Source organism: Berghia stephanieae, chromosome 3 (assembly GCF_034508935.2).
Source record: "Berghia stephanieae isolate SIO BIC M18660-M18661 chromosome 3, UCSD_Bste_1.3, whole genome shotgun sequence".
In the NCBI taxonomy this organism is placed as follows: Eukaryota; Metazoa; Mollusca; class Gastropoda; order Nudibranchia; family Aeolidiidae; genus Berghia; species Berghia stephanieae.
Window position 1 is genome coordinate 75,644,170 of NC_088362.1, and position 27,647 is coordinate 75,671,816.

A 27,647-nucleotide genomic window follows, 5' to 3' on the forward strand; every position below is an offset into this window, starting at 1 on the left:
GGGCATTATTGTGTCCCTGTATCCACCTACTGTTTGTGTGATGTTACCTAGTCACCTCATGACATCTCCAAATCCACTTGTGAATATTTTGTGAGTGGAGTGAATATCTTGTGTTTGCAAGCCTAAAAACCTTTCTATTTCTAGTGATATGAGCCAATTCATGTCTTAAAATGAATGGGCTCATATACATGCCAAGAAACGACTGTACTGTAAGTCTGCTTTGTTCAATGGAGATGCCTTTGATTTAATGTTGTCGCATTTTGTGGCATCTACATGAGCTCCTTCTGCATTTCATGTCAGGCAAAAAGTATGGCATTGGAACTTGATTGGCAGTCATATTTCAGATTACTAGTATACAGACTATAATAATCTGTTAACATCTTACCTTATGAATGGTTTACCGCTATCACCATGTATATTGATGCATTGTATATATCACACAGATTCAGATGTGCATTTCTAAACATTCAGTTTATCCATCTTTTACTTTGACATTGAGTGTCTTCTACATTCAAGTAACTTAGTAATGCAATAAACGGAAGAGCACTAACATAACATTTATATAATAAGGTGTGCAAACATCTAATTTAAGTATTACTGGTGAATAACATATTACTGTTACAACAACTACTCTCAACCTGATCTAAAAGATCAAGCTTCCTGGTCACTGATGGTCAGAAAAAAAGAAACTAGGTGGTCTCAACTGTAACCAAAACTGATCACTTTGCTTGTTAGTTGACTACTCAAACAAAAGAATCAGAGACACCCCCAATATTTCTTTTTGCCTCTTTATCTGTTCTCTCTCTATGAAGCATTTATCTACCTTTTTGTGTGGCAAAGAAGGACGCCTGTCTGCATTTGATATTTATTCCTTGTGAATGGTATGTGCATATTGTATAAAAGCTATCTCTTTTGGTAGATTTCCCTATCTCTGTAAGTTTGATTTTAAAAGACTTCAAAAATCAAAAATTTAAAAAAAAAAAAAGAAAAAGAATTTTATTTCAATAACAATAAATTTAATAAATAATCAAATTTTCATCATTTACATACAAAAATTGTAACATGCATTCGGCTCTCATTAATAAATAATCAATAAATATACACATTCGTATGTGAAAGTCCCCTCCATAATTTAGCATTAATTTATGAGTCAAAAGACACTAAAACGGGATTCCTTCAAAACAACGTACAAAGAGATTCTTCAATTCACATCATTAAAAAAATGTAATTAACAAACACAGGGAAAATTTCTGAACCAGGGCCTGTGAAAACCCAATAGTAGTGAAATATTCAAACCAGGGCCTTTGAAAATCAAAGTGTATTGCTTCATGGTGGGGACAAAAAGTCACATATGGATGAGACACAATGATATGGCAGAGAGAAGAGGTAGCAAAAGTGGTCTTATTTAGGGGCCCTCCCAACCAAATCAAAGGTAAATCGGTAATAACAGAGGTGCAGAAACCCCCTTAATATCTCCAAATGCAATGCATTAGCTGATATTAGGTTCGAGCAAGCCTAGACCTAAAGGCAATGAGAGCTATGCTAGGCCTAGTTTGTGAACACTGTGTGTTTGTGTAAATAGGCTACTTCCTTCTATACTACATAATTTTCAGTATAGCAGGCAGACAATGAGTAGCACACAACATACACACACACAATGGTGAGCTTGAAGTGTGTGACACTACAATGATCTTTCAAAAAGTGGTTTAGGCAATTTGGGTTGCTCACTTGAAATTCGGCTATAACAGGATTTGTTTATAACACAGACTTTAGGCTAGTCCCAACATTACTATTGTACTGAGGCTCCTCTGTATAAAGTTTATTTTAAGTAATACTTATAAGCAAATATCAGTTTGAAAATATAAATAATATTACTATAAATAGGTGAAAACTAATATAAAAAGAAGAGATACTTTCCACGGAATTTTGGCTGTAGTATTAGCTAGCAGAAGTAATAGTAGTAGTACTAGCGGTACAGTCGTAATGATGATGTGGTAATGGTGGCATATGCCGGTGAACTATCAACTCCATTGACAAAAATATCAATCAACCGGCAAGACTGACCTAGAAATTTTTATTCGCCAGCAAACTTTGACCCATGCATGAGGTGCCTGAGTAATCAGAAACACCCCAGTGTCTGATGACAGTACAAAAAAGCACAGAATTTTAGTTCGTCAAAAATCACACAAAACAGTCAAGTAGATTCAAGTTTGGTGTCTTGTAGTTGGGAAAAGGGTCCGGAAGAATTTTATCTGTGCTGGGGACATTGGTCTAGCATCCTGACCTAGCTTAATCATGATTTGCCGATTTGCTCCAATTGTTGAACGAATTCCAGAGGATGTGGAAGGAGCATCATGATCTCTTATCTGATTGGTGTCTTTGGGGTCCCTCTTCTCATTGTGTTTTTTTGACAGAAATGTTTCAATGGATATGTTTGGTACCACTTGATCAGTTTCACATGTCATCATACCTTTCCTGGTGTTATGACAAAAAATAAAAATAATAGTTACAGTTTGACGGTGATTTAAGCGAATTAAAACACTCAAGAAAGAAACTACTAAAAGGTGATCCACAGACTTAAACTGTACAATGTCAATGAGCTAGCTCTTAAACAATGAAACTATATTCATATAAACAAAAAAAGGGTTAAATTTATATACTTTATAGGAGAGAATAAATGAAATTTCTATACAGTGTGTATATCTAAATTAACAAAGGCATCAAATAGACATTGCGACAACCCTAACCTGTGCGGCTATATGCTCTTGTGGTATGACAATCGATTTCGGATCGGAAGGTCCTGGGTTCGAGCCTCACTCGGCGCATAGTTGAGTCCTTGGAAAAGACTCTCTACTCACATTCTCTCACTGTATTCAGATGTAAAATGAGTACCTGGTCGTCAACAGCATCGGAAAAAATTGTAATATCGCCTATCAGGCATTATGTCTCGTTCTACATGCTATGTGTTGCTGTTGGTCAGGGACTCTTTGTAAAGCGCTTTGAGCACATTAAGTGGATATTGTGCAATATAAAAGCTCGAGATTGTTTTGTCTTTTACCTGGAACGATGATAAAAACAGCAATATCTACATGGCTATGACTATGACAGTAATCAATCACTGTTATTACTTTCCTAGATTTGATGGAAACAAAGGCTGCTACAGGTCACGACTCTACAACTGCTTTTGAAAATGGAAATATTTTCAAAAGAATTGTCAATACAAATATACAAAACCATTGCAGTATTAAGATAGCTTTATATATCTGTATTTAAGAATTCTATAAGAAACATTTCCTAAAAAAATTAATTTCTTCACCAGAATATAAAAGAGTTACACTGCCAGTGTCACATATGATCATGAGATCCACATTTATGACACAAATGTCTAAATTTCCAACAATTTTGTTGGTTCATTTGTTTTACTTGTGGTTTTAGGGGGTGAAGGTGTGAGTCATAACTATTATCATACATACCACTTATCAATAATAGACTCCACCATATCAACAACCTGGCCAGCAGTCATTCTGTTCAGTGGATTCAGAGTCAGGAGTTGACGTATTAGACGCTTTGTCTCCTCTGACACTCTCCCATCACTGTTAATGGTAAATGCAGCATGGATTTAAAACTTACAGACATATATATATATATAAATATATGACAAAATCTGCATCATGAATACACAAGGAAAACCAAAAGTTTAAATCAATATACATGTGTATTTATGATGCATAATGTTGCTCACCATACAAGCACTGGATAATGTATTAGCCTTTTCTTGAGCTTAAACAAATGCGTTGTTGGCCAACACAAGAATCTACAACTGATCCTCACTGTACACATGTCATTTTAAACATGAATATTTTTATTGTGACCACCACCATCATCCTCATTACCATCATCACCAATATTATTGTTACAACTTCTACCATCGTTTGCTTGTTTTGTTATCTAGGTCATATCAGCACCAGTAAAAAGGAAGAAAGTGGGATAGTAAAAAGTTCTAGAGTTACAATAAAAGCACCCAAGAAAAAGTAAGACAAAGGGGAATTGGTTCAAACACGGAACAGATGTAGAATCCAAGAGCATGCTACCATCAATGTAGTTTGAGATCACTTAAATGTCTCATCCTTACACAAGCACATGCCCATGTCTTTGTCTTAGAGTGAGATTACTTGGGTTTTTGTCCTGGCCCTGGCCAGATACCCCAATTTTTATAGTTAGAGTTCTGGGAGATAATATTTTTTGTCTTGTAAATAATCTCTCTGTTATGCACTGTAGTTGTTTTACACACACACACACACACACACACACACACACTCATATATATATATATATATATATATATATATATATATATATATATATATATATATGAGTGTGTGTGTGTGTGTGTGTGTGTGTGTGTAAAACAACTACAGTGCATAACAGAGAGATTATTTACAAGACAAAAAATATTATCTCCCAGAACTCTAACTATAAAAATTGGGGTATCTGGCCAGGGCCAGGACAAAAACCCAAGTAATCTCACTCTAAGACAAAGACAGAAGGCATGTTGGAAAACAGATATAGGAGGATAGAAGACACAGTATTTCCTCCCTGCCCACAGTGGGAGGTCAGGAATCCCACCCAGTCTACCATCATTATTTAAATGATTAGGTAATTATTTGTTTCTACATTTTAAAATTAGGTATTATCTTATTATCTTATGTCTCGAATTGAGATTTTTGAGATTGGGTTTAGAGTGCAGTACAGAAATCTCAAACATGCCTCAATTGCCCTTTTAAATCTCTATTTTCATATTATTAACATCATAAAAAGCCCAAACTGCATTCATGGATAAATTCTCTTGCCTTTAGTCTGTATTGAAGAGAAACTAAAGATGCCATCGCTCTCTCTGTGGCATTAAGGGTTAGCCATTGTGTTATGCAAGCGTGAGTATAGGGGTGAGGAAAGGATGTTTGATCCGTGTCTTGTACATATGACTCCTCCCTTTAATTCTAATGTTTGCTAGTACAAGTGGGAGACTAACCAGCACCAATAGCCTGAGGCTACATATTAAAATCAAACAAGTGATAAGGGGTGCGTAAGAAAGTGTGAGAAGAGGCATGAGGTAGATAAGTGAGGAGTGACAGTGATTAGGTACTGGATTTGTAGGTAATGATATAGTGTGCTAAGTGTATAATCAACAATGTGACATGCTGACTTTGTCTTAATATAATGCTTGCAAAGGGAAATCTCATAATCATTTATCATAGAGAGGTTTAATTCAAATTAAAAGTTACATAGGAATGAAGAATCACCTCCCCTCGAAATCAAGTTTCACCCCCCAAAAATTTAAAAAATAAATAATCCAACCAAGTTGAGAGTGCTGGTGAAAAACAACGCCCTCAGACAGTGAATTTACGACTTATCTGAACTTGCTCGCTCAGCGCATAGTTGAGTCCTTGGAAAAGACTGTACCCAATATGGAAATCTCAAGCAAATAGCCTTGGTCCCAACATGTTCAAGATTTCCGTGCTGCACACTGTATCAATTATTGACCAACAACTGAATATAAACTTTTGAACCATACACCTTTAAAACTATGTTTGATTGGTTAAGGTTTTGATGAAACAATTACTGTAACAATTTATTTTTCTTTAAATCATGTACTTAAAACAACAACAAAAAAGAAATTTAACAACTTACTTTGGAATTGTAAACTCAGCAGCTTTGATTTTCCTAAAGAGTTCTTGTGGCATTGAGTCATAGAAAGGGAACTGACCATAAAGAATTGTAAACAACACAACACCAAGAGCCCACATATCACTGGGCTTTCCATAATAAGGTCGACCTACAAGAAAAAGATTCATAAATTATCTCTTTCTATTTATATTTAAATAAAAAGGAATACAAAAAACCTTCAGCTGACATACACAATTCCACTATTTAAAAAAATGATTTATAAGAGTGACAAATTGACAGTAGGAGCTGATGTAAAATAAAAACATGACAAACAGCAGATTCAACACAGAGAGAAAAATAAAAGACAAAAAAAAAAAAAAAAGAAAGAAAGAAAAATCTAAAATCTAAAAGCCAGCCTTTTTTTTTTTACTGTTTTTAAATTTCATAAATGAGTAACCAAAACCTAAATGGCAATCACAATCACAATATAAGAAAATAAACTTAAGTAAGATAAAACTTGCCCTAAAATTAACTTAGCCTTTATTGTTTTTAACAATAAAAAACAAAAAACAAAAATAATAAAACGGAAGTCTTAAATTATTTGGCAGCTCACCGCTGAGAACATCAGGACTGATATAAGCAGGACTACCCCTTTGGTCTCGTAGTTTGTCTTTCTCAGAGTTAAGAAGCTTTCCTAAGCAGAAATTTGTCAGGGTGACTCTCCAAGACCGTCTGTCAACAACCATATTTCCCAATTTCAAGTCTCGATGTACAATATTTCTCTATTAGGTACAAAACATTGTCAATTAACAATCCACCAGTATGCAAATGTTATAAATAAAACAAGAAGATTATCAATGAATGAAATAAGATTAAAAAAAAAACAACAAAAAACAAACAACCCAACACTAAAAAAAAAAAAAATTAACCAATTAAAATATAAAAACAGCCCTCAGGCATCCCTAATTCATAAGTAACTGTTCATCCATTCTAAAATGTTGCTGATGGTATGTTGTTTATATATTCATCATCATAATAAAATAATCATTACTATCATCATTATCATTGCTATTATTATTATTATTATTATTATTATTATCATTAATAATATTGCTATTAGTATATTATTATTGCAACTACTATCAGGACTATTATCATTATCAACATTTTTATTACTGTTAATATAACTTATATTATCATAATTTGGATAATCGCAACTCGGTTAATCGTAACATTTCCCAAGAAACGGAATTAATTCTACATAAAAGTCTCTGGTTAATTGCAACAAACTTTTGCCCTCAAAAAGTGATTAATTCAAGAAATCAATCTAACAAAATATCATGCTTTAATTTCATTATGGATGAAGTCGTGACAGGTTGAAAAATCGAGAGTGAGCGGGATTTAATGCTACAGTAGAGTGTCACTACTTTATTAGAGACAAAAGAGAGCAGGGCATTGCAGTATGGGTTTGTGATATCATCTATGATCATTAAATAGGAGGAGAGGGGGCTGGGCATTCATTAAAACCGGTAGAGAATGACAGTTGTAATGAGAGACTGGGCGATATCCTTTGTTTTGGGATTTACAACTGTGCATTGTGACCAACGAGTTTGGTGAGAGATTACTGTCACTCATCACGGTTAATCTCTTTGACTCTTAAAAAGGTTGAGAACAAAAGAGTGAAAGTGAATCAAATCTGAATAAGATTTTGACTTGCATCAAAACTGCTTTTGCTTGACAAAATCCACACAGGCTGCCATATGGTATTTAATTCAATCAAATCGCTCAGTCTGTAGTTTAGTTAAGAACAATGTTTACAACTGATTTGAATTTACATATATGTGTGAAATGTTGCAATAGAGGACTTGAAACTCAACTTCGGTTAATCGCAACATTTTCTCTGAACCCATGGTGTTGCGATTATCCAGAGTGGACTGTATTACCATTATTCATATGATCATAATCATCATTATATTGCTATCATCATTATCCTTGTAAATGTTATGAAAAATATAATCATAATGGCATTAGAAAAAAAAAGACCTCTCAGACAAGAGAAACAAAATCAGGAATACAATTTGAAAGTGGACAGAATAGCTTAACTTACTTTATGCAACTGGTCAACAATCCGTGCTATGTCCCAGAAAATAAGAATGGCCTCCTTCTCACTCAGCTTCTTTTCATGAATCACGTGATGCTGGAGATTCACCAAGTAATGGGACTCTGAATCATAGTCATGGGGCATAAGGCAGTCCACGACTAGACATAATCGATTTATCTCACGATTCTCTCTGGTGTTCCAAGCTTTATCCTGAAAACAGTTTTAAGTAGTAATAGAAAAGGACAGGGGGAATAGAAATAAAATCATAATTTAAAAATAATTGAAAAATAAATAGATAATGAAATAAATATATTTACAGAATTAAATTTTATTCATCTATAGAGAAATTTTGTTTTCACAAATGTTACATTCAGGAAAGAATAACTATTTGTTCTAAAATAAAATTTCATCATAAATATTGAGTGAAAAAAAACAAAGAGCCCAAATGCATTATCATTAATTGCCCATATTATTGCTGAACTTTTCAACAGCTGTTTATCAAAATTTCATTGGGATATTCTTAAAAATCTAAATTTTTTGACTATTCTGGTGGCATGCATCACCCACCCCCCCCCCCAAAAAAAAAACCCAAAAAAAAACAAACAAAAAAAAAAAACACACACCCACACCAAACAACAACCAAAGAACTACTAAAATTATACTCATTTGCTTATAACTAGGAATGGTTAAAAATAGCTGAATTCTTTTAGGTTATTTTCCCCCTAGTGTAAGCCTAATTATTCATTCCTTTAGATATTAATGGGCATAGGCCGTTTATGAATATCCACAAATAGTCCTGTCATGTTTTAGGTTAGAAAATTATCAAATTGATTAGTCCAACACTTCTCTGAGTACAGTGCTATTATTGTAGCTATAACTTAAGAATTTACACATTCTTCAGTTTAATAAACAATAACCAAATAAATGTCAACCCATAAGACAAACTAAAAAATGCCATGAAGATGATTTGGATAAAATAGAAACTGGTGATCAAAGACAAAGAAAATGTGGGTAAACAGAGATCAGAAGTAGTTCCAAGAGCAGTCTGTCCTTGTGCCTAGTCAAAAACCACCTAAAACCCTCACACTGGCGTAGCCAAGGGATCGTTGTCAAGAGGGATACACTTAAATGGTTAAAACATGAATATCAAATAAAGTAGTCCTTGAGAGCCATTTGGCCCATGGAGCCTGAGCTACTCCCAGTTTCTATAGAGTAAACGGATAATAGCAATTGTTTGCTACCCTTTGGATAGATGCTTGTCTATCACAAAGTACTATACACCAGATCTAACAGATCCAGCTACCCAATCACTGCTGTGTGGATAGGGGGATCAGCAAAAAAATCTCAACTGCACCCTGGATCGATCTCAGTTCTTTTGCTTGTGAAGCGAGTGCTTTACCAATTGAGTTATCTGGACCTCTTAATTTATATTAAAAGACATGTTAATAGAATATATCGCAGAGTGAATGATTTACAAAGGAATAAAATCATCATTTCCAAGAGGTAAATTCATCTGTTTCCTTTCCTTCTCCAGAAAAGACCAAATGGTCTCATTCAAAAACAAGATTACAAAGCCACATGGAAGGACCAAATAAAATTGGGGATACAAGTGATGATGCAGGTGTGGAATAATGAAGAATCCATTGGCCTAGGTCTGTTGATATTCCTCGCCCTATGGCCATTCCACCTATAGCATTATGTAGGCTACCTTTAATTCAAGAGGAACAATGATAAAAAAGCAAAGCTACCTTGAAAAAATCCTGACAATGCACAACCCCTTTCATGTCTTTGAGCTGTGAAAGTAGGGAAAACTCTGTCATCATTAACATTTTGCCTTGCCTATCGTCCATGGTCTCTTTCTCTGGATCTGCCAGTGTAAGAATCTGTAAACAGAATGTATTAAGGAAGCTAATAAGTTAGGCAAGGTTATTAATGATGTAAGTGGGGATAATTAATAATAGAAATTATATATAAAAAAATACAAATATGAGAAGACCTAAATATTCGTTCAGTCAGTGCTCAACCACAACACTAGGCCCTACTTTTGTTCCAATGTGGCAATCCAAATGATGCCTTTGAATATTTTGACAGAAACTGCAATTTGATAAGTTTGAAAAATGAAAGTAATCGAAGTAATCTGTAATCAAGCATCTTTGAATGTTTCTTCTGTTTTCATTTGTTCTGCTTGTACACGTATCATGCCCCATAGGACATCCTTTTGATATTATTAAAATTAAGTCATTAGAAAAAAAAATGACAAAATAGTAGAGAGTAATATATATTTTATTGAGTTATTAGACAGCTGAAATATAAAGCTTTTTCTTTAGCAGCTTGAATTCATATAAAAAATATAAACATTAAAACATGAAATCCAATACAATTCGTCCACGTAGTTAAAAATATTTGCAATCCAAATATCAGCTAAAGATTGATCTGGGAGGAAACCAATCCCTAAACTTAAAATAGACGAAATGTAATCATTAAAGGAATTGATATTTGTATGTTATGATTGTTCTAAATTTGTCAAATGTGGAAACTTTAAAAAATCGTTTAGCATTATCCATGTTAAGCCCATGTTACAAATACAAGCCACCTACCTTAATTATGTAAAATTTGTTGAATCCTTTCTTCCTGCACAGACATTGAACAATGCTAAGGACTGGGGAAGATCCTATTCTTGGACCTGTCAAAATTATTATCATAATATAACTTTAAAAACTGCATTTGTAAAGTTCACATTTCATTGTAGACCCTCTCCTTACTCTGGAAGCACACACATAAGACTGTGACAAATTATTATTTTCAGGTCCAATGATATGAATATAACAACAATGCAACCAATGTTACAAAAACTATTTTTCATCAGCGTTCCTGATTTGAATATTGACAAATAACATACCTGCCTACTTGAAAATGTCAAAATTCAGTAAGAAATACAAAATTCATCAGTAATTCATAGTCAAATTTCAGTAATACTAAAGCAAACAAAAATAATGATAGACACACCCATTTATATATGTAAAATAAACTTACCATGTTATATAGAGGACAGCCTGATAAAATAATATTGGGGTTCTTTTCCTTACAAAAAGCTATCATACCATTGTCTTTCCCTAGCATTGAGATTTTTTATTGGAGCATGCGGTAAATAATGAAAAAAAATTATAATTTTTTAATTTAACGTTGCAACCATTTGTATCAGTAATATTTCTTCTATTTCCGTAAGTCTGTAATTGTCCTTACACTTCCGTACCAATTACGGACGTTCCGTAATAATAGGCAGGTATGAAATAATCCAGAAACTGATAAACTGGCACCAAAAGTAAGGCTTAAACTAGCTTCTAAAATTGTTGCTTGTTACTGAGGACAAAGTCAGTCGTTCTTTATAGTGGTAAAAAGTTGCTTTTTTTTTAATGAGCTTTCTTCCCTGAGACCACTAGAATTTGCAATACATTGCCATATGATGTTATGACACCAAGCCATGATGAATTCATATGAGAGCATAGTATTTGCTGCCAACATGGTGACATTAGCTGACAAGAAGAAAAAAAAAAAAGAAGAAATGCTTGGATAGAAAGATAACTTCAAACTCAGAAACACAGTCAATGCATTGACTTCTGAAAGAGGAAAAATGCCCAACAGATGAGGATTTGAAAAGAAGAAATAACAAAGTACACTGAAAACCCTAAGTAACATTTTGGGACTGGGGAAATTATGGCATGGCTAGATTTGATGCGAAATGCAGACCACTGATTATAATTTGAAATGTCAAAACCACATTAGAAAGTTTATCACCACAATGTCAAAGGGCTTAAAAGTTATGGTTTAACTCGACAATGCATTTCATTTCAGTTTTGATCATATTAGTGCTTGAATGCCATTTTCCCTCTGGTATGAGTATAGCAGGATTATTTTTTTTGCCATACGGACCAAGCAGGACATCACATTGGTTGGACCCCCCCCCCCCCCAAAAAAAAAAAACCCCAAACAAACCCAACAATATTTACATAAAGAGTCGATTTCATTTGCTGACTTTCGCTTAACAGGGAATTTACTCAAATGTATGTCACTTTATTGAGGTTTTTATTAATAATATATAGCAAAAAAAAATCTGGACCAGGGCATCATGTCACTATTCAGATTGATTTGTTCTACTAAAACGATTAGGTGAAATGTTCCATTTGAAACAACATTGCCTTGCTTCACATAAATGGTCTCTGTTTATAAACACAGTCCTCTGGATTCAAGCAGAGTGCTTATAGCCGGACTGTGCTTATAAACGGATTTACATATTTTTGCTAAGTCTATGTCCAATGCTCATAGTAGAGTGCTTATAACCGGAGACCACTGTATATGAAAAACCCTTTGTTACAAGACCATTTCCCATAACAATCACATTGATTTCCTTTGGAGATAAATCCGTCCTATCTGATTATTGGAATAGTACTTCATTACCAATCTGACTTCTCTGTCCATCCAACAGTGATTTGGGTAGGTCGCTGTGCCATATCTGGCATAAAGTACCCTGTATCAAACAGGATGCAAGTCTCTTTAAAATTACTTTATATATCTAAAGGGTAGCAAGCAATCACCACTCTTCTTTTCGTGCTATAGAAATTAGGATAAACTTCAACTCCATTGGCTTATGGCACTGAAAGACCAAAAGAACAACAACAACAACAACAATAATAATAATAATAATAATAATAATAATAATAATAATAATTCCAATAAATTAAAAACTAATAATATATATTCAATGCTGAAAGAATTAAAATTATCCTCGAAACCTTTAACGGAATATATAAAAAGCTTACCTAAAATATAAGGACCTGCTGTCTTTATCAGAGCTTTGTAATTCTTTGGGAGAGAAGACTGTGTTGTTCCTGGCAATTTCGCTGAGTAACTTTCAGGCACAAAAGGCTTCATTGCAATGTCTGGAGAAAAATCTAAGCCCTGAGGTTGTCCTGCTTGCTCCAGGGTACTTTGCCACCATGGTGGGAGCCTTGAATCATGAACAAGATCTCGAGGAAGAAGACTACGTCGTTCTCTTCTCTCACCAAGATTCAAGTTTAGAGACGAGGCTAAGGAAATCAATGAAATAGAATTAATACTTCAGTTTTGAAAAGAAAAAAAAGTGTAACACAAATACATTTAAGATTTTTAAAGTCTATAGACACCAAATGGAAGTGCATTCAAATTGAAATTTCCCAAAGGAGTACGAATATTGTTATTCATATTGAATATGAATGACATCATATCAAAAATAGTCAAAAGCAATAGTTGAAAGTGTTATTCAATTTATGAAGGGAAAAGGGCTAAGGCCATCTGAATTCATGGTGAGATTCGAGCAATTTATGGTAAAGATGTCTTAGGAAGATCACAAATTTATCATTGGTGTGAATTGTTTAGGGCTGGGAACACAGATTTAGAAGATAAGCTGGGTCATAGACATGTGTTTTGCCCAAGACAAAGAAGAATGTCGATGGAGTAGATGACTTCTTAAAGCTGGCTCCCCCGTGCTGGCTGAACCAATAACGAATCTATTTAACAAATCAATTTCTTTTGGTGTGTTTCCTGATCAATTGAAATTAGCCCAAGTCACGCCTTTATATAAAAAACAAGATCCTCTAAATGTGAAAAACTATCGTCCTGTTAGCATTCTACCTGTTGTTTCCAAAGTATTTGAAAAAAATTATATTTCAACAATTATCAATATATTTCGATGACATTTTTAATGACTACTTGTGTGCTTTTCGTAAAGGCCATGGTTGCCAAACAACACTTTTGCGTTTAATTGAAGATTGGAAAGAGGCATGAGACAATAACAAATATGTCGCTGCAATCCTCATGGACCTTTCGAAGGCTTTTGACTGCTTGCCTCACGACATTCTTATTGCTAAACTAGCTGCCTATGGGCTAGAACAAAAAGCTCTTTATTTAATTGAAAATTATTTGAGCGGAAGAAAACAACAAATAAAATTAGAGGATGCTGTGAGCGAGTGGGCAGGCATTCCACAAGGATCAATTCTTGGACCATTACTTTTTAACATTTTTATAAATGATATATTTTACTTTATCAGAGAGGGAAAATTATATAATTATGCTGACGATAATACCCTGTCATATTCTCATTCAAATTTCGATATGCTTTTAAAAACTATTGAAAATGAAAGCGAAATTCTTATCAAGTGGTTCGAAATAAATTGTATGCAAGCAAACCCGGACAAATTCCAGGCAATTGCAGTAGGTACAAAAACACACACAAAGAAACCCACGTTCCATATTGGAACTGCAAGTACTACATGTGAAGAAGTTGTAAAATTACTAGGGATCGACATAGACTACCAACTAAAATTTGATTTACACATTAAAACCATCTGCCGTAAAGCTTCTCAGCAATTAAATGTCTTAAAAAGGCTTGGAAAATACCTTTCAAAATTGAACAAGTTAACAATATTTCACTCTTTTGTATTATCAAATTTCAATTTCTGTCCACTAGCTTGGCATTTCTGTTCTAAAACTAATTGTGATAAACTTGAAAAGATACAAGAAAGAGCACTGCATTTTATTTATGAAGATGACAAAGAATCCTACGACCAATTACTTTCAAAGGCCAAAGTCCCCTCCCTACAAATAAGACGAATGAGAACAATTGCTTTGGAAACGTTTAAAATTTTATACAAAATTGCTCCTCCTTGTCTATCTGATATGGTCATTTTGAAAAATAACAGATACAATTTTTGATATTCAAACCTCGTTGATATTCCAAGGGTCAGAACAACGTCTTATGGCAAAAGATCTTTCAGATATTCTGCTGCTGTGCTTTGGAATGAACTACCCGAGCACATCAGGAAAATTTCAATGTTTTCAAAAATCATATCCTCTCATGGAATGGCCAGCCATGCAAATGTAATATTTGTAATTAATCTAACCGTACACACATATATATCTATATATATATATATATATATATATATATATATATATATATATATATATATATATATATAATATTATGTTACTTTTCTTTGTGTGTTATGATTGAAATCTTGATGAGAGAATGTTTTTAAATGAAAATGTATTACTATGTATTTTTATGCACTATGTGTTAAAACCTATGTCGGTCAAAGGCTTCTATTAGCCTGACTACATTATCTATGAAACATTTTTAAAATACCGACAACAAATAAATATTTGAATTGAATTGAATTGAATTGAATTGAATTGAATGAGCTGATTCAAGGTGAAAGGAAGCTAAAAATTCGAGAAATTGCTAAAATTGTGAAGATATCAAAGATAACTGTCCACATAATTGTTTTTGGCGACCTGGGCTATTGCAAGGTGATTCCTGAGTGGGTTCGAAAGCAACTGACGACTGATCACATGACATAACGAGTTGACATGTGCAGAAATTTGCTGGAACATTGTGGAGCTCGTATCATGAATGTAGATGGTGATATCCAAATGCATGCTGAGCTGAAGACTTCCTGGGACAGATTGTTACAGGTGACGAAACTTGGTTACACCATTCAACCCAGAGACAAAACATGATTCCCAAGTTTGAAAAAAATAAATAAAAAGGGTCATGACCACAGTTTTCTGGGACAAGTAAGGAGTTCTGATTTTTTATGTCCTTGAACCATGACAAACAATCAACTCCATGCAATTCTGCTAACTCCTAACCTCTTGACAAACTCTGAGAACTTTGGGACAAAAAAAGACCAGGACAACTGACCTGTAATGTCATTTTGCAACATGACAAGACAATTCCCCATATAATAATAATAATAATAATAATAATAATAATAATAATAATAATTGTGTTTTTGACGGGTCACCTGATTAATAAAGTGGAATCATTCAACCCAGAAGCATAAGTGATTAAATGTGAGAGAACAATTAATTACTGAGTATACGTTAGAGTATATCTACAAATATATCCCAACAATATTGTAAGTAGAAGGACAAAATAGTAAGGAACAAAAAGCGCATCCTTCTCTAGGGCATGCCACTCTGATATTTGGAAGCACAAATAATATTTTAAACAATGGACTAAATGAAAAATAACTAATTAAGCTGTAACTAAAGTCAATTAGCTAATAACAAAGAGGAGCAACTCTTTCCTAGCGTAACTCGATGTGTAAGTCCATAACAATAATAATAATGATAATAATAATAATAATAATAATAATAATAATAATAATAATAATAATAATAATAATAATACTTTATTCATCCAAAGCAAATAACAAGGTGGTATAAGTATGTATAATGTGAAAGTAGTAAAATGTATGAATTGATTTGTATATTGAATATTATAAGTTCGTGTAAATAAGTTATGATCAGTTTTAATGATATGATACGGTTTTTGTATAAGATTAAGATTACATAAGCTTAAGTAAAGGTCTATTCCTTAAAAAACCCAGTTTTAAGTTAAATTATCTTATAAATTGAATGCTATAAATTTTATAAATTAGTGTATATAAATCTAGTTCTCTGCTAACAATTTACAAATTATGGTCATTGCGTAAGTTTCAATATATTTAAATTAAATTCATTTTTTTCGGAATAATGAAGTGCTTTCTGGTGGGGAGTCTATACACCAATGATGACCAGCTCGTGGAGGCTGTGCGAGACTGGACACACACAGTCGCTTGACTCATATTTCTTCAAACATCTTCTACACTGGGAGAAATGCATTGATTGCAATGGTGATTACGTTGAAAAACAAAGCAGTAAACCAAGTAATGTGCTTTTTAAAAATAAGAATCACAGCAAAAATGTTGAATCCATGGCCATATTTTGAATTTTAGTGGGACAGAACACAGTCAAGAATAAGACAAAAAACAAACATAGAGCGATTAAATCCAGGTATTGGTTATAAAGCTTTTCACTCTACAGTTACATTTGCTAAACATGTCACACAAGGGATTTCTCTCATGTAAAATGAAGTTCCATTCTAGAGTGATCTTCACACAAAGTTTGAGACCTGAAGTATAAAGGTATTGCAATCCCTCAAGTTTAATCATAATGAAGCACTTAAGATTTTAATTTTAAATCTACACAGTTTTATACAATCTGTGACATATTAACAGCCTAAAACAGATGAATGTTTCATGAACCATACAAAATACCTGAAATATTTGGCGAAGACAGCACACTGGAGACAAAGTCATGTCTACTCTCCGGAAAATTCAAATTTAAGGCAAGATTTGATGAAACTGGTTGCTGTCTTGGAGTAACATTATTCAATAAAGATACAGTCCTTGTCAATGTTTCTGTCCTTTGTACTGGTGAGTTTGAGGTCATACTCATTGGAGTAGCTTGACTTGTTGAGCTCCTTTGATTTGATTCATTGCTTCTGTGGTTTACAACTGATTCATTTGCAGGTACATTAGACTCTGGAGGATCTGGAGAGTTGTTTGTCGAACTGTTTGAGAATTCAAAGCCAGAGTTGAAATCTGAGAAAGCTACTAATCCACGACTTCTTGCTGACGATCCCTCAAGGCCAATGTGTCTGTGAAAACAAATGTAAAGAAATATTTCATTTCCTCCTATTTCTGTTATACATAGCTAGAGGTCTTTCTGAAAAAAAAAAATGGAGAGTCTTAGATCAAGCAAAGTGGCACCACCTCATGTCAATTGCACAATGCTTGAGCTCTGTTGTCAGATATTTTTTATGACCTCCTTGTCCATCAAAAAAAAACAAAAAAACCCCTATTATTTTTGCAATTTGATACCTTTTTCTTGTTTGTATCTACTTAAGCAAGAAATGTGTTTTGCTACTTTTTTGTACTTGCACAGACAATTTATGTTGGTTCGAAATCACTGTATCCTGGATATGAATTTACTATTTCTATGTCATGGTATTGAATTACCTAAAAAAAGAATGTGAAAGGTTAGTTGTGTTCCAAATCAGGCTCCTTTCTGCATAAAATGACTTAAAATGTGTTATTTTAAAAGAAAGAAGCAATTTTCATCATCAGTAGAGGAAAAAAATAGGTTTAAAAAAAAACAATAATTTTAGAACCATGTTCCCCGATGGGAACCTCCAAACAAAATCCACCAAATTTTTTTTTAATCGTTGCAAGTCCAAATATTCTTCATATTTCATAAAAATTTCAATAAAGTTTATCACACAAACAGGGTAACAAACTGTTTTTTGTTTTGTTTTTTTAATTTAAAACATTTGTCATCGTTTTCATCACGAGACCGTCGCGTGGCCTGATTACAAAATGATTTCGAACATGGTAAAAACAGGAGTTTTAAATAAATGGGTCACAAAATAATAAAGTAAGTCATTTAATATAGGTATAAAGTTGTAATATTTCATGAAAACGTATTTTTTCCAATCCAATTTATTTTTAAAACACATTTGATATTAACGCATGTGTGACCCGATGATTTCGAAATACTGAAATGGATCGACAACTGAAAAGCAGCGGATAGCCCCGTTTTAAGGCTGTTTTAACGAGCAAAAAGTTGTTACGTTTGTGTTGAACCAAACAATGATTAAATAACAAGAAATTTAATATTAAACATATTATATTACATTTTTCGGGAGATGGGCATGTCAGTAAATTTGAGAGGATTTAAATTTTGCTTAATCTCGGATATATATCAGGGGGTTTTAATGATAAAGTGTTTTTTAATAGAACTTTTGACCTGAGCATTTTGAAACAGGATTTGGGAGAGGGCAGTGGTAGTTGACTTCATCTTGTTATCTTATACTTGTCTATTTGCAACTCTTGTAGCAGATGATGGTAATATGATGCTATCTGAACATTGATGAGCATGATAATGGAGAGAAATTCAATTTGTAAATTGCTCTTTGACTTAACTCACCATGGCACTATTTCAATACATCCTTACACATACAATTCTCTTCTATAAACCACCCACTGAATATTTTATTTTTATTTGAACTAGTAACTTAGAATCTGTATAATTGATGAATGTGTTCCCCTGCTTACTACTATAATATTACACTTAAAGTCCAGAGAAAACAGCACAGTAAAAAAAACAATTTTTTTTCCATTTTAAGGTTGTCGTCTCACAACCCAGATGACTATCAAAAGATGGAGTCTACGCCATATGCTACACCAAGAGCACCTCTGGATCTTTTCTCAAGGGCCCAGAATGTGGCAGATGATATCTGGGACTATTAGGATCTATATAAATGGAGGAAAAAAATAGAGCTGCCCAAAAGGATAAGAGAGGCCATGTCCTTTTTCAAATATATTTTCACAAGTATCATTGTTTTAATAAAAATAATAAAAACTGTTTAAACCCTTGAGCAATAGTTGTTGTATTCATTTATTTAAATCTCTTTAACACGTTTAAGGACTTATGGAGTAATAATACATCAATATATTTGAGTTAATGGTGTTTAACTAGGGCCAATCCTCTATAAATGTAATATCATGATACCACAGTGATAGTTAACTCTTTGGACTTATACACTGACGTCAAGGTGCTCTAGCGCAAGATATTTCTATTTTCTGAAAGCACCTAAAATTCTCTTTCAAATCATACCACACTTGATAATATTCATCAATTTTGAAATTTGGAGTAAAAAAGTAAATCCTGAAATGTGTTCTGTAGAATCCGCCTTTCAGACAAAGGCGACTGCTCAAATAGGGAAAAAATGAATATTCCAAGAGCAAATTTGTATAGATACAATAATTTTTGACAGTATTCAGGAGAGTTGGATTAAATTTATGTGAGAGGAGATACATTTTCCTTTTTATTTTCTTGTAATGTGAAACACTTTAACTATTTATTTTACTGTATGTAATAAACAATAAGAACAAAACACAAAGTAAAAACTAGAAGATATGATACCTTAAGACTGTGGACTCAGAGTGTGATTTCCGACGCAGCACCAATACCATTCCATCAGGTCTTTTTATGCTTATTCGTTCTGGATCTGATGCCTTTGAATTAGAAGTTGAGGGGAGATCCCAAGAAACATTTCTCCTTTGACTGACACTGTTACTGGATGAAATAGATGGACCCGCTCCACTTGATGTAGCTTCATCATTTAAGATAGGTCTCTGACTAGAATCTAAACGCTCTGGTTTCTTGGAAGTCCAAAGTGGATTTTGTCTCTCAAAACCATTGTTGGCCTTTGGAATGGAGACAGAAAAGGCAGGATTCGTGGAACTGACAAGACGTGAATGCTGATGAATTTGCTGAAGACGCAGGTTGCTGGACGAAGGGCCACTATTTGAAATTTGGGCTTGGGTGGTGATAGCATTGTGACTGGATGTAGGACTGCAAGAGAACTGTGAAAGAGGAGAGGTTCTTTCTTGAAAAGAAGCTACTGAAGAGGATGCCAAATTGACTAAATTTCTTCTGTTGCGAAATGGATGGAAAGCACTTGACAAAGACATACATCTAGGCCTTGAGCTAGAATCTCTATTGTCTCTGGATGCAGAATTTTGTGTTTCAGAGGCTAATGATGGAGAATCAAGGTTGAAATCAGTTGAACTTGAACCTGAAGTTATTTCAGTATCATTGTTATTTGAACTTGAAGATGAGGTAAATGAGCTGGACAATGACTCAGATGAATTTGAGCTTTGATTTTGAGATGATGTAGAAGAATCTTCATTTGAACGACTGACTTTAGACGTATGTTGTTGCAAATCTAGGCCTCTCCTTTTCATACTGCCTATAAATTCATAAAAAGAGACTGATGTTGAATAATTTTAATTTAAAACAAGGGGAAAAAATTGCATTAAACATCCAATACCAATCAATATCCTACAATTCAGATTTGATATAATTTTACGAGAAAAAATTATACTCTTCAAATGACCCTATTGTACTTCTACCTCGAATATATCAAAGTCTAATAATAGTTTTAATTATATTGCTACACTACATTTTCTACAACAGCATGTATGTTTCCTACAATCCCTGTCATGACTAAAACATTTAAAATGTTGTTAAATACCTCATACATTGAGCTTTTATATAGCGCAATATCCACTAAACATGCTCAAAGTGCTTTACCCTGGTCAACAGCAACATTTAACATGTAGGACGGGACATAACGCCTGTTAGGCGATATTACAAATTTTCGGACAATGACAACCCTGTTAACGGCCAGGTACTCATTTTACACCTGAGTACGGTGAGAGAATGTGAGTAAAGAACCTTTTCCAAGGACTCAACTATGTGCAGAGCACGAGGCTCGAACCCAGGACCTTCCGATCCGAAAGCGAGTGTCATACCACGAGACCACACAGCAGCATCCACTCCAGATAATTGCAACTCGGATAATTGCAACATCTCCCAAGAAATGGAATAATTTCTATTTAAAAGTCAGGGGTTAATCACAACAAACTTAGGTTTATTGCAAAAAATTTTCACCCTCAAAAAGTGGTAAATTCAACAAATCAATCAAACAAAACATGATTTTGTCGTGGAAGAAATCGTGACACGTTGAAAAATCGAGAGTAACTGGAATTTAATGCTACAGTAGTGTGTCACCACTCTATTAGAGACAAAAGATGACGGGGCTTTGTAATAGGGGGTTGTGATGTCATCTTAGGCCATTTAATAGGAGGCAAGGGGCTGGGCATAGTCTTAACAACAGGTAGACAATGACAGTTGTAAAGAGAGACAGAGCGAAATATCCTTTGTTTTGGGATTGCCAACGGTGCATTGTGGCCAATGAATTTGGTGAGAGCTTATTGTTTCTCACCATGGCTAATCTCTTGACTCTTACAAATGTTGAGAACAAAAGAGTGAAAGTGAATCAAATCTAAATAAGATGTCGACTTGCATCAAGGATGCTTTTGTTTTACAAAATCTATACAGGGCTGCCATGTGGTTTTTATATCCGTGGAAGATTATCATCACTGAATCATACTGCTCAGTCTGTGGTGGACTAAGAACAATGTTTACAACAACTAGTTTGAGTTTACCATAATATGTTGAAAATGTTAGAATAGGGGATTGGAAACTCAACTTCAGTTAATCGCAACATTTTCGCTGACCCCAAGGTGTTGCGATTATCCGAAGTGGTTTGTACTTTGGTAAACATCCATTTGGCACCCAGCATCAATGAAAATTTAGTACAGTCCACTCCGGATAATCGCAACATCTTGGGATCAGCGAACATGTTGCGATTAACCGAAGTTGCAATTATCCGAAGTTGAGTTTCCTGCCCACTATTGCAACATTTTACACAAAGGCTAGCACTATTCAGTATCTGATACTGAATAGTGGTTTTGCACTATTCAGTATCAGATACTGAATAGCGGTTTTCCACTATTCAGTATCTGATACTGAACAGTGGTTTTGTACTATTCAGTATCTGACACTGAATAGTGGTTTTGCACTATAATAAGGTGTTTTTTTTTTCGAAACCTGACAAAGTTATGGGAAGAGGGCAGCTGTGGGAGTGAATCTGGGACTCAGAGAAGTGTACACCTGTGGGGAGTGAACCGGGGACTGGGTTTCGGCGGGTTTCGTAATAAAAAGCAATTACTTTTTTAAGAAACCCGACGACACCTGGCAATATCCCACAAAGTTATGGGAGGTAGGCAGCAGCGTGTATGTGTGTGTGTGTAAGGGGGCGGGGGAGGAGGGGATGAACCTGAGATTCAGGGAAGTGTACACCAGTGGGGAGTGAACCTGGGACTCTGGGTTTTGTAAAACAGCAATAACAAAATGGGGGGGGGGGGGGGGGGGGGGGGGGGGGGGAATTACTTTTTTACGAAACCCGACAATATGCGGCAAAGTTGTGGACAGTAGGCAAACCGTGGGGACTGAACCTGAGACAGTGCAGTGTACACCAGTGGGAGTGAACCTGAGACTATGGTTTTGGACGGGCTTCAGCTAATTTCATATAAAAGCAATTACTTTTTTATGAAACCCGACGAAACCTGGCAATATCTGAGAAAGTTATGGGTAGTAGGCAACAGTGGGGAGTGAACCTGAGATTCGGGGAAGTGTACACCAGTGGGGAGTGAACCTGGGTTTGGGTTTCGGCGGGTTTTGTAAAAAAAAAAAAAAAAGCAATTACTTTTTGTTTACGAAATGCGCCAAATTCCAACAAAATGGGGCAAAGTTATCGAAACTAGGCAAATAATGGGGAGTGAACCTGAGACTAAGGGAAGTGTACACCAGTGGGGCTTGAACCTGAGACTATGGTTTTCAGCGGTTTTCAGTGAGATTCACATAAAAGCAATTACTTTTTTACGAAACCCGGCAATATCCGACAAAGTTGTGGGAAATAGGAAACAGTGGGGAGTGAACCTGAGACTCAGGGAAGTGTACACCAGTGGGAAGTGAACCTGAGACTATGGTTTTCGGCGGGTTTCAGCGAGTTTCACATAAAAGCAATTCCTTTTTTACGAAACCCGGCAATATCCGACAAAGTTGTGGGAAGTAGGCAACAGTGGGGAGTTAACCTGAGATTCATGGACGTGTACACCAGTGGGGAGTGAACCTGAGACTCTGGTTTTCGGCGGGTTTCAGCGAGTTTCACATAAAAGCAATTACTTTTTTACGAAACCCGGCAATATCCGAGAAAGTTATGGGTAGTAGGCAACAGTGGGGAGTGAACCTGAGATTCGGGGAAGTGTACACCAGTGGGGAGTGAACCTGGGTCTGGGTTTCGGCGGGTTTTGTAAAAAAAAAAAAAGCAATTACTTTTTGTTTACGAAATGCGCCAAATTCCAACAAAATGGGGCAAAGTTATCGAAAGTAGGCAAATAATGGGGAGTGAACCTGAGACTAAGGGAAGTGTACACCAGTGGGGATTGAACCTGAGACTATGGTTTTCGGCGGTTTTCAGTGAGATTCACATAAAAGCAATTACTTTTTTACGAAACCCGGCAATATCCGACAAAGTTGTGGGAAATAGGAAACAGTGGGGAGTGAACCTGAGACTCAGGGAAGTGTACACCAGTGGGAAGTGAACCTGAGACTATGGTTGTCGGCGGGTTTCAGCGAGTTTCACATAAAAGCAATTCCTTTTTTACGAAACCGGCAATATCCGACAAAGTTGTGGGAAGTAGGCAACAGTGGGGAGTTAACCTGAGATTCATGGACGTGTACACCAGTGGGGAGTGAACCTGAGACTCTGGTTTTCGGCTGGTTTCAGCGAGTTTCACATAAAAGCAATTACTTTTTTTACGAAACCCGACGAAACCTGGCAACATCCGACAAAGTTATTGAAGTAGGCAACAGTGGGGAGTGAACCTGAGATTCATGGAAGTATACACCAGTGGGGAGTGAACCTGAGACTCTGGTTTTCAGCGGGTTTCAGCGAGTTTCATATAAAAGCAATTGCTTTTTTACGAAACCCGGCAATATCCGACAAAGTTATTGAAGTAGGCAACAGTGGGGGGCAATCCTGAGATTCAGGGAAGTGTACACTTGTGGAGAGTGAACCTGAGACTCTGGTTTTCGGCGGGTTTCAGCGAGTTTCATATAAAAGCAATTACTTTTTAACGAAACCCGATGGAACCTGGCAATATCCGGCAAAGTTATTGAAGTAGGCAACAGTGGGGGGTGATCCTGAGATTCAGGGAAGTGTACACTTGTGGGGAGTGAACCTGGGACTCTGGATTTTGTAAAAAAGCAATACCAAGGGGGAGGGGGAATTACTTTTTTACGAAACCCGCCAAAACCCGACAAAGTTATGGGAAGCAGGCAGCAGTGGGGAGTGAATCTGGGATTCAGACACCGATGCGGATTGAACCTGGGACTGCGAGAGGCTGATACCAGTGGACAGTGAGCTCAGAATGTACTTTTATTTCGAAACCTACCGAAATTGTCAAAAGTTATTGGAAGTGGGCACCATTGGGCAATGAACCGGGACTCAGGGAAGTGCACACCGGTTGGGAGTGAACCTGGGACTGTGAGAAGAGGATATCAGTGGAAATGAACCTGGGACTATGGAAGATGGATACCGGTGGAAAATGAAGTCGGACTATGGGAGTTGGGTACCAGACGAGAATGAAGCAATTATTTTTTTACGAAACCTGCCAAAACCCGTCAAAAAACCATAGACTTAGGTTTACTCCCCAATAGTGTACACTTCCCTGAGTCTCGGGTTCACTCCCCCACTGTTGCCTACTTTCTTTCCATAACTTTGTCGGATATTGTCGGGTTTCGTAAAAAAAAGTAATTGCTTTTTTTTACGAAACCCAGTACCAGGTTCACTCCCCACTGCTGCCTACTTCCCATAACTTTGTCGGGTTTCGGCGTGTTTCGTAAAAATAGAAACACCCCTAAAAATACCACGTGTATTCAGTAAATAGATGTCAATTGTAGTCTAATATTTAGTATCTATTTAAATTATTATTATTATTATTATTATTATTATTATTATTAAAACATAAATTTTAATATAATACGGCAATTAATTCACGGAAGTACATCGCTCAATTAAAAATGGCAGAAAGTCTGGCCACATATTTATAATGAATCGGGTTTGTCTTAGATGACAAAACAAACAAACAAACAAACAAACAACAACAACAACAACAACAAATGAGACAAACAGAAAAAAGCAAGGTTTTTAAAAGTAATAAACAATAGAAGAGCACTTCAATGAAAAACAACAACGAGATTATAACAAATAAAAGATATTCGTAATAAATCGATCTGATTAAATTACTCCAACTACTTGGTTAAAAAAAATAATAATCATAATCATAATAATGATGACGATTACAACAACAACAACAATATAATAATAATAATAATAATAATAATAATAATAATGATAATAACAATAATAATAATAATAATAATAATAATAATAATAGTAAGTAAGTAAGTAGAAATAATAATAATAATAATAATAATAATAATAATAATAATAACAATAAAAGAACAATAGTATAATATCAACATTCAAGTACATTACAAGCAAATAAAATTATTAAAACAAAAGTTTAAAAAATAGCAATAGACAGAAGGAATTTTAAAATATTGGGGGAAAAAATGTATCCCTGCCGGGATTTGAACTCTCGAACCATAAGCTCAGAGTCAAACAGCTTATATCCACCAAGCCATGGTGTCACTGAACATTTAGTGACATTTAATCATGTCTATTTAGACATTTAAAAATGTATTTGAATGCCACTCTTACTTTGATATTTTGAACCATGTTAATTGCACAATAGCAGAAATTTAAAAATTACAATCAAAATATTTTTACAACTTTGAATCGGGCTGTCAGTTACTGCACGTGTTCAATCTGGAAGTAGGTCAGCAGTTTATTTACGTTCAACCGAGATTGTCGCACTTATCACTCTCTCTATAAAAAAGAGTTCCTTGTGGATACTGAATAGTGGCAAAGCACTATTCAGTATCAGATACTGAATAACCACTTCGTTACACAAATATGGTAAATCCAATCAGTTGTTGTAAACATTGTTCTGAGTCCACCACAGACTGAGCAATTTGATTGGAATAAAAAATATATATGACAGCCCTGTATAGATTTTGACAAGCAAAATCAGATTTGAGGCAAGCCGACATCTTAAGATTGGATTCACTTTCTCATTTTGTTCTCAACATTTGTAAGAGTCTCTTGGACTTAGCCGTGATGAGAGACACTGAGGTCTCACCAAACCAGTTGGCCACAATGCACAGTTGTTAATCACTAAACAAAGGATATCATCGCTCAGTCTCTACTCACAACTGTCATTGTCTACCTGTTGTCTAAACCACGCCCAGCCCACTCGCCTCATGTCTAATGGTAACAAATGACCGCACAAACCTGAACTGCAAAGCCCTGCCTCTTTTGTCTCTAATAGTGTGGTGACACACTAATGAAGTATTAAATCCCGCCCACTCTCGATTCTTCAACGTGTCATGATTTCACATGATGAAATCTGATCATGAGATTTTCTTTGACTGATTCCATGAATTTGCCTCCTTTTGAGGTCGAAAATTTGTTGCGATTAACCAAAGTTTGTTGCAAGTAACCATTGACTTTTATATAGAATTAATTCCGTTTCTTGGGAAATGTTGCGATTAACCAAAAGTTGCAATTAACCGAGTTGCTATTATCCGGAGTGGACTGTATATCTTTTGATTGTGGACGGCACGTGACTTAACATCTTAACTTTTTAATGAAATTAAATTCAGGGCAAAGCTGTATATATACCGCATCTATGAATTCGTCGAACAAAATCCTTACTTAAATCTTAGCGGCCATTTTAGGTCAGTTTTGAAATCCAAATGGTGGTTACTATTGGAAATGCAACAGTTTCAGGTCACAAAGTCTGTCAGTAAATAACAAAGGCAAATAGAAGACCATTTTTAAGCCTTAAAATTAATTTTAATCAAACATAACTATTCTACTTCTGTTTATCTAATTTTCACAATTTTGAATCATTAGCATCGTGTTGAAAAACACTTTATAATGATATAGGTTTCATTGAGCTCAATCCAATTTAAATTTATTTTTTTTCTACCAAAGTACCTACCAATGCCAATAACCAGAGGACAAGACAGTGTCTGCCAATATCAATAATAATAATCAGTTAGTCAGTTTTAGAGTCAGTCAGAGCGTAATTTTTATTTTTGTAAAAAATATCAAACTATCTACTAATCTTACCTTTAAACTAATGACATAACTCTTTAGTCTTCACTAAACCTCTAAAGTACAAAAACGTGAAGGAATTAAAGAATACCTTAAGAATCTACCCAAGTTATTGAATTGATAAGATATGGGAAGTAAGGCCAAGAGTTGCCAGCCTATACAACTTGGTTAGTGTCTTGAGTCTTGATGGCTGCTGTTTCAAGACTCATCATGACTCCTGCAGTACAAGCAGTTGAAGCAAAAAAACAACAAAGTAGTCGATATCATAATAATCATCCAATGATCACGATCTATCGAAGA

The 27,647-nt window shown here is 35.0% G+C and overlaps 1 protein-coding gene across 3 annotated transcripts; it reads right to left on the reverse strand.

The window, feature by feature from the left end:
- Window positions 1-994: 994 nt before the first annotated feature.
- On the reverse strand, window positions 995-27,559 carry LOC144968451 (uncharacterized). Of its 3 annotated transcripts, none has more exons than XM_078906830.1 (11): window positions 27,439-27,559; window positions 19,613-20,441; window positions 16,903-17,285; window positions 12,583-12,849; window positions 10,363-10,448; window positions 9,514-9,648; window positions 7,772-7,975; window positions 6,278-6,446; window positions 5,689-5,833; window positions 3,474-3,593; window positions 995-2,475 (listed from the first exon to the last, which is right to left on the reverse strand). In XM_078906830.1, the coding sequence occupies exons 2-11, from the start codon at window positions 20,434-20,436 to the stop codon at window positions 2,205-2,207; spliced, it is 2,604 nt and encodes an 867-aa protein (XP_078762956.1). In that variant the 5' UTR covers window positions 20,437-20,441; window positions 27,439-27,559; the 3' UTR covers window positions 995-2,204. The 3 variants fall into 3 exon arrangements, with proteins under 3 accessions (XP_078762956.1, XP_078762955.1, XP_078762957.1); XM_078906829.1 differs by having other exon boundaries at window positions 27,363-27,557; XM_078906831.1 differs by having other exon boundaries at window positions 27,452-27,507.
- Window positions 27,560-27,647: the final 88 nt, after the last annotated feature.

Excerpts from the sequence above, each read along its gene's own strand:
- LOC144968451 (XM_078906830.1), bottom strand. The coding sequence starts at position 20,436 with ATGAAAAGGAGAGGCCTAGATTTGCAACAACATACGTCTAAAGTCAGT. Across the intron at positions 10,449-12,582 it reads AGCAGGTCCTTATATTTTAG|GTCCAAGAATAGGATCTTCC; the intron begins GTAAGCTTTTTA and ends TAATTTTGACAG. Across the intron at positions 6,447-7,771 it reads TTGTTGACCAGTTGCATAAA|AGAAATATTGTACATCGAGA; the intron begins GTAAGTTAAGCT and ends TGTACCTAATAG.